The sequence below is a fragment of the Bison bison genome, unplaced genomic scaffold (genome assembly GCF_000754665.1).
Source record: "Bison bison bison isolate TAMUID 2011002044 unplaced genomic scaffold, Bison_UMD1.0 scf7180017864279, whole genome shotgun sequence".
Classification (NCBI taxonomy): domain Eukaryota; kingdom Metazoa; phylum Chordata; class Mammalia; order Artiodactyla; family Bovidae; genus Bison; species Bison bison.
In genome coordinates this window covers 4,223,348-4,234,259 of record NW_011494851.1, presented here as the reverse complement: position 1 = coordinate 4,234,259, position 10,912 = coordinate 4,223,348, and the positions used below count along the sequence as shown (strand labels likewise).

At 36.0% G+C, this 10,912-nt stretch overlaps 1 protein-coding gene across 1 annotated transcript in view; it reads left to right on the top strand.

Moving 5' to 3' along the window:
• LOC104995177 (transmembrane protease serine 11E-like) overlaps window positions 1-10,912 on the top strand; it is a 67,218-nt gene that overhangs the window by 33,555 nt on the left and 22,751 nt on the right. Inside the window, exons 4-5 of the mRNA XM_010848906.1 lie at window positions 1,325-1,392; window positions 2,759-2,922. Of these exons, the coding sequence (XP_010847208.1) occupies window positions 1,325-1,392; window positions 2,759-2,922 (232 nt within the window). The remainder of the gene's footprint in view (window positions 1-1,324; window positions 1,393-2,758; window positions 2,923-10,912) is intronic.

Sequence of the window (10,912 nt, the reverse complement as noted above, 5' to 3'; positions counted from 1 at the left end):
GAATTGATGCTTTTGAAGTGTGGTGTTGGAGAAGATTCTTGAGAGTCCCTTGGACTGCAAGGAGATCCAACCAGTCCATTCTGAAGGAGATCAGCCCTGGGATTTCTTTGGAAGGAATGATGCTAAAGCTGAAACTCCAGTACTTTGGCCACCTCATGTGAAGACTTGACTCATTGGAAAAGACTCTGATGCTGGGAGGGATTGGGGGCAAGAGAGAAGGGGACGACAGAGGATGAGATGGCTGGATGGCATAACTGACTCGATGGACGCGAGTCTGAGTGAACTCCGGGAGTTTGTGATGGACAGGGAGGCCTGGCGTGCTGAGATTCATGGGATCGCAAAGAGTCAGACACGACTGAGCGACTGATCTGATCTGATCTGGTGCTTATTATCTCTCTCCTTTGTTGAATCTCCTAGAAAGTATGGATCTATCTAATTAATTTGTATTTTTATTTCAGTAGATATTATTGAATAAATAAATACTTCCAACTCTTGGAGCCAGAGAAAAAAGATATATTAAATCTCTGCAATTCCAATAATAAGTGACTGTTTTTGAAGCATTATCTTTGCCAAAATAAAAACTATGGACAGTGCAAATTTTGTCCTGTACTCTGTGAAGATCCTGTTGCAATAAATTATCCATTAGGTTAAATCTAGAACAGCTGAGAAAATGACTCTTGCATAAAATTTCTCTGAGCGATTTCCACGTATACTGCTTTGAACCTACCAGTAGCACATAACTGAAAGATCAGGGGAAATGGTTTGCAGTCCAGATATGAAGAAAGAGCTTCCATAGTACAAAAATAAATTAGAAACATTTCCTCCTTCTGGGGACACTTCTGTTTAGTGGCATTGATGTTCACAAGAAGTCTGAACATGGAAGATAAACTCTATCAGGTGAACCTTTGAATTTACTTCTCCAAAATAAGAGAAAAATATTCTTTCCTTTCATACTGTTGGGAAGGAAGCAAATATTTTTGCCTCATTTTGTCACACAATGTATTGATTCAAGAATATTTATGAATTAGTTGAGCCAGTATAAGGGTAATTTTAAAAAAATACATGTTTAACACACATTCTATCTCTTTTTTAAATGAGATCCAGAGAAATTTGAACACTATGTATTTGATGATATTAAGTAATTATTTAATTCCTAGGATGTGAGTAGTAGTAAAATTAAACTGATTTGGTCATTCATTGATATTTGGTGAAGCTGACTGATGGGTACGTCAGGTTCATTTTTCTTTCTATACTTTCACATATATTTGAAGTTCTCCACAATGAAAATTAAAAAATAAGTCATTGTTCATATTACTTCTAACAGATAAATGAAACATTTCATGGATCCAGACTGAGAAGACAGTATGTCACATCCCAAGTTGTCCAAGTAAGGTATGTAAAACAGCCTGAAATGCACAAAAAATAAAATTTTCCTTTGCCTTCATATCTTATATTTAACAGAATGTCTTTGTATAGTATATAATCAAAAGGTTAAATCTAGGGCTTCAAAACCACTAGCAGTTTCAAATGTAAAAAATATATTCAAGGTCTGCTGGGAAATTATTAAACCAGAACCAAGAGTTCCAGCTCATGGAGAGTATCAGGTAAGGGTTAAATGGATTTGTTTTTCATTGGAAGGCACAAAGCCAAAGAGCAACTTTAAACGAGATGATGATTTCAATATAAGAAAGAATGGATAAGATAAGAGAACCAGGTACAGAATGTCTGACACAGGAGTAGCTAATATCTCAAGGATATATATCATCTTACCTGATATGACCTGGCTTCTCTCTGACTTCATCTCATACCCTCATCCTCATATAACACTTGACATCCACACAGATCTGTTATTCCTCCAATAAACATGCCAACATTGTTCCCATCACAGGGCTGTCAAAGCACAAACTACACTGGACAAAACTGAACAGACAAGGGAGACAATGTTCAAGTCTTTTGCAACAGAGAAGAGAAGCCAGAACTGTTTTATCTTCCCTGAAACAAAGCACCATAGGGTTTTTTTAAGGCTGGGGTGAGAAAGAGACCTTAGGCCATCTGTATTTGTGATTGGCTTTGCCCAAAGAAAAGTAAACTTTTCACACATTTACAGTAAGAGAACTTGACCCAGTCTTGCAATTGTGCCTCCACCAATAAAGAAGAAAAAAAACTATAAATGATTCTGTCATCTTTACCTGTTACATTTCATTTCATTATTTGCTATTGGCTCTTCCTACAAGGTCCATAGTGCATTTATGAAACATAGATACCTTTATGTTAGTAAATAATTGTCCCATAACATTCTGAGATTTTTTCAAAACACCTCCATATACATTATCTTATGTGGTGTTTACAATAACCCAGTAAATGGCATTATCATCCCCATTATAGAGATGGAGAAGGAAACGGCTACCCACTCCAGTATTCTTGACTGGAAAATGCTACAGTCCATGGGGTCACAAAGAGTCGGACACAACTGAACGACTGATCATGCACACGTTATAGAGATGAACAGTATGGAGTACAGTGCTCCTTGCTATAGTCAATGAACTGGCAAATGGTAGATCTAGAATACAAAGTCAATTCCCATGAGTCTAAATCAGTCTCTCTTTACTGTTCACCATGCCAACAAAGTGCCATTTTCACTCCCTTTAAAGGAACTGGAAAACTGCCAGGAACTCTGATAACCAAAGGATAGAATGACTCCACTAAAAATGATAGAGACTCCATAATAAAGTATAATTTGTCTTTTTCTGTTTTACAGCCGAGCTAAAGGAAAGGTGATAATACACATCGTGCTTAAGTTTAAATCTTATTATACAAATACTTCTGCAAAATTTCGAGATAAGATCGAAACCATTTTACGTCAGAAGCTAAACGGCAAAACTGGGTCATTATGTATAGATTCTTCTTCATTTAGATTTTCAGGTAAGTCTTTTTATGTATGGGGCAGAATAATTTTCATCTTTTAATTTGAGTGTGGTGCTTTGTTGTGCAATTGAAAACAATACTGCTCTCTTTATCATTTAATAGATAATGGTAATTACTTTTAACCACTGTTAAAGTAATTAAGGTCTGTGTTAATCAATTTTTAATATAATATCATTCCTTTGTTCTTGAAATCAAACTTTACTTAATTATAGATTAAAAAAAAAAGCTATCATGGTCCCAAATATAAGTCCCAAGTTTTCTTTGCGTGAACTCAAATATCAGGGTGCCAAATAGTGCTGTTTCTTTACTATGTGAGCTCATGTTTTTAGCAGATGAGTTTCCAAAAATATATTCTTGGTGGTGAATTTTCTATAAGCTGGAGAGCTGTTTTATTTCTCTGTGGTTTTGTTTTTGAAATCATCAAAGGTTGGATAAGCTACGTGAGAAGCAAGGCTCTATGACAGAGTATCTAATAGTACCCAAGAAGAGTCACATTGGGTTCCAAGTTTTCTTTGCAAAACAAGACAATCTTAAACTCAAACTCTTATGGCTTGTTTCTGTGGGTCATGATTTCTCCCTAAGTTCTTTTGGATGTCTCAAGAATCTAGACTCCCAAATTCCAGAAATTTAGTTTAAATCTCCTTAACAGCAAATTTATTTCTTGATAAGCCTTTAATGGACTTCATTTGTTTCACTCCTGTATATACTCTAATTCTTGTTCTTGGTCATGTGACGATATTGTGGAAGATGGCTTCTAAAAGACAGGGACACACATTCTCCCTTCCCAGGATAATCAGTGTTTCTCTGGTCTTGATGGGAGTACAGCCAATGCCTGGCACATCTAAGCTAGGCTATCAGTTCTCTGCTACAACAAATATGATCAAGGGAAAAAAAGTATCCCCAGCCTACAGGAAGGACTAAATGTTTGTGGAAAAAAATCCACTCCAAGTGTTCATTTGTCTGGAATAGCAAAAGTATCAAAAAGTAAAACCTGAATATGCTTCTCCTGGATAAAAAGCCATCATGTTGTTGAAATGTGACTCCCCTCAGGTTATATTAGATGCTCTGTTGTAGAGCCTTCCTTCTCACATAGCTTATCCAAACTCTGATGACCTCAAAAAAAATCACAGAGAAATAAAGCAGTTCTCCAATTTGTAGAGAATTCACCAACAAGGACATATTTTTGGAAACTCATCTGCTAAAAACATGAGCTCATGTAGTTAAGAAACAGCATTATATTCCTGGTATTCCTCCAGACTTTAAGAACATTAAATAGGATCCCAGGAAAATGAACTTTCTGAAGGCATTTTCTAGGTTTATGGCTTTTCTCTGTAGTTTTATTTATTACAGTGCATCCTACAGGTTTATGAAGAGTAGTGACTGGTAAGTGCAATACACTTAAGTACACACAGTGCTTTGGTACTGTCTTAGCCTCCACCTGTTGCCTAGAAACTCCCTCTCTCTCCTCCCATCACCTCTTATCAGAAGCTAGATGTCTCATGAAACTGACTGGACGTTCACAGGTGCAGGATCAAACTCAGAAGTCAACCGGGCTAGGCCTCCAAAATCACAATGAAGTGACTTAACACAAAGCTCACATTCAAGACAGTTCTTACTTAAAGAGATTATGAATATTCACTGGTCACCACATAAATGGATCTCTGGCTTAGGGATTTACGAAAGCTTATTTAGGTAGCCAAGGTTGCTGTCAAAGCATCTTATTGAATAACCTGACCTTATTGCTGCCTGGTTAGTTGGGTTGCCTAGTACCTGATAAGTATGTCAAGGTTGTGGATTTCATTTTCATACAAGCTGCTAACACAGAGGAAAAAGACATCACTGATCAGTGCTCTAAGCTACAATGAATTGCTGAATACAATATCCAGTGTTCCTATATTATTATGCTTAGAAGAGTGCATGTAGAATAACGATATGCATAAACTCTGAATCATCTGGATGATATTTTAGGTGCATAAAAGTTTCATCAAAACAAAAGCCACCTGGGATTTTTGAGCTTAATCCCCTTCCAGAACCCCAATTGAGAAAGACTGATGGCAAGTTTGGCACATATATGTTGTAGCAAACATTGTTATCCCCAGATTTAAGAGGTAAAGAATGCCTTAATTACTAAGAACTGTGAACATAATATGTAATTTAATTTCCCACTTACTCATGAATTCCAAGAAAATGACACTTGCAACTACTGTCCTAGGTACTAACAGTCAGTATTGATGATGTATTCTTCAGTGAGAGATCAACATTTTCTCCATCAGTTATAAACTTACTAGATCAGAGGATTTTCAAATTGACCAATGAGCATAAAACCTAGAGAACAACATATAGTTTTCCCCTGCCCATGATAGAATAGTTTTCTGAAAAAAAACTCTCAGGTGGCTTTAGTGGTAAAAGACTTTATGCATTCCCAAACCCCTAAATTTATATTCACTTATGCTTTATGCTTAAACAATATTATATTCTTTTAAAAATAGAGATGATAACCTCAATAGTTATAATTAGTTAACACAATTTTTCTTTTATAATGTCCTTTGTAAATTATAAGGTCATGCTTACATGATCTTGTTGTTTCACAGCTTAAAAATCAGAACAGAACATACATATGATACTTATGTTCATGTAATTAAAATTTTAATGCAAAGAAAGAAAAAACAAGTAAAGCATTGCAAGTGATATATCACCCAGCAAGTCGATCTCACAATATGATGCACTTGACTATCACTTCCATAAACTATTAAGCTAAGAGCTAAGAAGAAAATGTAATGCTAGATGTACCAAGTACACAGCTGCAAGGATGACCATATTGTGTTTCTCTCCTGGAAGCTCTGGAAGGAAAAATCAGAATCATTTTTTGTAAAAACAGAAAAATAGCCTCATAAACTGAAGTGAGGTTTTTAATAAAATGCCTTATAAAGTTGAATGTTCATGACTTTAATGGGCATACTTAAGAATATGACTGTAACTTGTTTTAAAAAGTAATTATTATTTCCTGCGGACAAATGCCTTGTACATACTGCTATACTTAACCATCTACTGATTAAGCATGAAAAATATTTTAAATACTTATCCTAAATCATAATTGGTTAAAGTAAAAACTAAATTATGTAGAACTAATAGAAATTCATACACAAGGATGATCATCCTGACCCACTATTAAGGGTTTTACAAGAAGAATGAAACTCTGGTCTTGCACTCATTTGTGAGCAACTGGCTAATGCTTAGATATAAATCATGTTAGTAGAACACATCGTTTTCATGTGGCTTGATCCTGAGATGCTGCATATGTTCATTTGTAACACATTTTAAGCAACTTTATCCAATAATTCTTAAGTAAATTCTAGAGGACATTTTTTCAAAGTATGTTGTCTCCCACAGTGTCCTTTCTCAACCAAGAACCAATCTTCAGCTCCACAAACATGTTTTATCTGCAAAGTATATCTTGCAATAGTCTCAGTAGTATAAGACCTTGACCAGAGACAGTTCTTTGAAATAAGTCTTTCTAAATAAGCAAATTTCCTACTGTTGCTGCTAAGTCGCTTCAGTTGTGTCCAACTCTGTGAGACCCCATAGATGGCAGCCCACCAGGCTCCCCCATCCCTGGGATCCTGAAGAGTTTATATTTCATCTTTTTAACAAAACAGAAAAGTTCTCTTTAAAGTTATATTTTTACAAAAATATTTCTCAAACCTACCACCTCCTCTTTGACATTACTATGGACATCCACTAATTTAGAGTGGATATTGTAGTGCCCTCAGAGCATTTAGGGAATGAAGAGATATTAATGCTTTCACCAAATAAACCCCAATATTGGAGTTTTGAGCTCTCATATCTGTTCATTTTCATACTTCAATGTCAAGTCAAATTCTTGCTGTCACTTTTATTCTCTCTGTTCTTTCTCCTACCTTCTTCAAATTCATCTTAAAATGTTAAATTTTAAAATTTAAAATTATTTTAAAATGTTTTATAGTAATTTCTATATTAAAATTGGAAAAATGAAATAGCCTTTCAATTAAGGTGTATTGAGCCTCCTTATTTAGTTAAATAAGCTTTAGTGAGCTGATATTTTTGATATATCTTTTGATATAGCTTTTGACTTCTCAGATACCCTTGTTTCCTGATTGTTGACTTTATTGCAGAGAATGTTTCCAGGTTTACCAAGAGATATGGAGCACTATTCCTGTTGGCAATTCAAAATGTCTTTCAATAAAGCCAGGAATTTGTTTCAAACAATATTTAAGTTATTTTTCAAATGCAAGTTTGAAATATATGTTATTGAATGATACAGCTATTAGACATTGTCCAGATATTTTAAAGAATTTAAAACTTATTAATAGTCATTTCATTAAAAGACTCACTATCAATAGGGCCCACAAGAGACACTGCCACAAAATTATCCATGAACTAAGAATGATCCTGCAAATGAGTCATCCTTATTTTTTAATCTCTAAAAAGGAAAAAACATAATTTACAATAGTTATTTTTGATAGTTAACACTAAGTTTAAATGATTAATGCTAAAACACTGCCTCTAGTGAGCCAACTCAGTTACTTGCCTGAACTACCTGTTAGATTATCTAGAATGACTGACACTCTAGATCAAAAGAGGCATCCTATTAGCTGACCAGACCCCACAAATTTTTTTAGTGAAGTTCTAAATTCATCTTGCCAATTTAGATCCAGTATACCTGAGATGAATCCTGAATTTCTGCCCTATGCTATCTGTATCATATCTTTTCCTTGATACTTCTTGTGACTGAATTCCCAATCTGCTTCTCTATTCTGTATTGTACAACAATTTCTATTTTAGTAATTTGTGGTTTCTACATTTTCATTCTCAAGCTGAAGTTTCTCTTAGAAACTTAGCCATTTGGACTGGTGTCCTAATAGCTATGATAGCCCTTGTCACCTACCCATAAAATTATTGGAATCTTGTACTCATGGCTTCCAAGGTGACACAGTAGTAAAAAAATCTACATGCTAATGCAGGAGACACAAAAGTCATGGGTTTGATCCCTAGGTTGGAAAGACCCCTGGAGAAGGAAATGGCAACCCACTCCAGTATTCTTGCCTGGAAAGTTTCATGAACAGAGCAACCTGGCAAGCTATAATCCATGGGATCACAAAGAGTCAGGCACAACTGAGCACACAATCCTTGTACCCGTGGCTTTTAACACCTGCACACCAGACACTACTGTCCTGACTAAAGTCTGGTATTATTCATCTGAGTTTATATGATGGTATATTTTGTGCCAACTTGACTGTGCCATTCCACGTGCCCAGATATCTGTTTAAACATATTCCTGGCTTCTGTGAGGATGTTTTCAGAAGACATTAGCATTTGAATGGGTGGACTGACTCATTGCCCTCTCCAATATGGGTGAGCATAATCCAATCCATTGAGGGCCTAAACCGAGCAGAAGGATAGAGGAAGAGTGAATTCTCTCTCTCTGCATGGCTGATTAAATTGGAGCATTGGTTTTCTCCTGCCCTCAGACTGGCATTGCATTTCTCAGGCCTTTGACTAGAATGACAGCACTCTCTTGGTCTCCAGCTAACAAATGGTATATTGTGGGATTTCTCAGCCTCCATAATTGCCTGTGAGCCAATTCCTCATAATATATATGTTTCTCTAGAGAACTCTGACTAATATAGACTGCCATAGAGCACTGTAAGCTACCATCAAGCCCAAATAAACTCAAATTCATTATGGGCTTTTGGAAATCCCACTTGCCTTACATACTCCTAAGAGTCCAACTGTGCATATAGCTAGAGCAACTCTCCTATCTCTTTTCAAGTCTGACCTGGCTGCCTTTCATTTCCCAGGAACTTAACCCTTTGAAGCCACAGAATTCCATACGCTCAGCTTGAGTGTCTTATAATATAATATATATTAAAAGTGATTAGTTTTAGGTTAAAGAGTTTGGCTTTGGTAGTTATAAAGGGTCCATTAAAATCCATTAAATCATGAAAGACCTGTAATGAAAAGTCTCTTTTCTAAAATTTTTATCTGATACTATTGTGTAAGATGAACTAGTGGGGAGAGTCTTTAAGCAAAGAGATCAGCTAGGAAAGAATTGCAACTGGCCAAGTGTGAAGAATTAAAAACCTGAAATATAATAGTGAAAATAATATTAGAAATAATAAACATGTTAAAGAGATTATACTTATAGAATTTACAGAAACTAAGACTGGATATGAGACACAACAGTAAAAGGAACAGAATACAACGTCCAAGTTTTAAGTCTGAGTAATCAGTGAGATGATAACTTCACCGAAAACAGATGAAAAGGTAGGAGAAAAAAAGGTTTCTAAATATTCAATCAGGGATACATAATGTTACCTTCTAAGATGGACTGGGTACACTTTTCCATATTTCTCTCACTAAATACAGCTTAGACCCCTAGTTATTACAAATAAAACAGATATAAGAAAAGCCCAGACTGGCTAGTGACCTCAGGGCCCAACAACATGGTGAGACTCACAGGTTTGTTTTATATATCCTGGAATTGGAACTGAAGAGGCCGGCGGTCCCAAAACTTCCAAGGATGCAGGAGAAATCATCTTTACATATTAAAAGACTCAGTTAGATGGCAATTGTCTCCAAATTGATATACAAGATGATAATTTTAGGAAAAAATATGGGAGGAAATCTTTGGCATCTAGGGCTAGGTAAAGTTCTTTAGACTTGACACTGAAAGCATGTTTCATAAGAAGAAAAATTAATGAATTGGACTTCATCAATGTTCTAATTTTTCTCTGTGTAATATAACCTGCTGTTGCTGCTGCTGCTGCTGCTAAGTCACTTCAGTCATGTCCAACTCTGTGCGACCCCATAGATGCCAGCCTACCAGGCTCCCCCGTCCCTGGAGTTCTGCAGGCAAGAACACTGGAGTGGATTGCCATTTCCTTCTCCAGTGCGTGAAAGTGAAGTTGCTCAGTCGTGTCCAACTCTTAGTGACCCCAAGGACTGCAGCCTACCAGGCTCCTCTGTCCATGGGATTTTCCCAGGAAGAGTACTGGAGTGGGGTGCCTTCTCCTGTTAAGAGGAGGAAAAGACAAACTACACACTTGGAAAAAATATTTGCACCTACACATCAAATGACTAGAGTCTAGAATATAAAAAGAACTATCAAGACTCAGTGAGAAAACAAACAATCCATTCAGAAAATGGAGAAAAAACATGAAGATACATTTGACCAAAAGGAATATATAGATGGCAAATAAGCACATGAACAGATGCTCAATATCATTAGCAATTAAGGAAATACAACTTAAAACTGCAATGAGATATTGCTACACACTTAAGAGATGGCTAACAAATTCTAGCAAGAATGAGGAGAAGCTGAATCACTCATACGATGCCTGTGGGAATGTACAATGGTACATTCACTCTGGAAAACTCTTTGGTAATTTCTCAAAAGAAGCAAGCATGCAACTACCATATAACCCAGCAGTGGTACTCCTTGTCATTATCTCAGACAAATAGTGAGTTGTGTTCAAACAAAAATTTATGCATGAATGTTTATAGCTTTATTCCTAATAGTCAAAAGCTGAAACAACCTAGGTAACCTTCAACAAGTGATGGTTAAATAAATTCAGGTACATCATGACATGTAATACCTCTCAACAAAAAAAAAGAAATTGAATACTTAAAGAAGCCAGTCCAAAAAGTTAAATCTTGTATGTGTCTATTTATATGAATATATGACATTCTTGAAGTGACAAAATTACAGAAAGGGAAACAAATTAGTGTTTGCCAGGGACTAAGAATCATGGCAAAAGCAACAGAGTTTCAGAAAAACATCTATTTCTGCTTTATTGACTATGCCAAAGCCTTTGACTGTGTGGATCACAATAAACTGTGAATAAATAAATTCTGAAAGAGATGGGAATACCAGACCACCTGATCTGCCTCTTGAGAAATTTGTATGCAAGTCAGAAAGCAACAGTTAGAACTGGGCATGGAACAACAG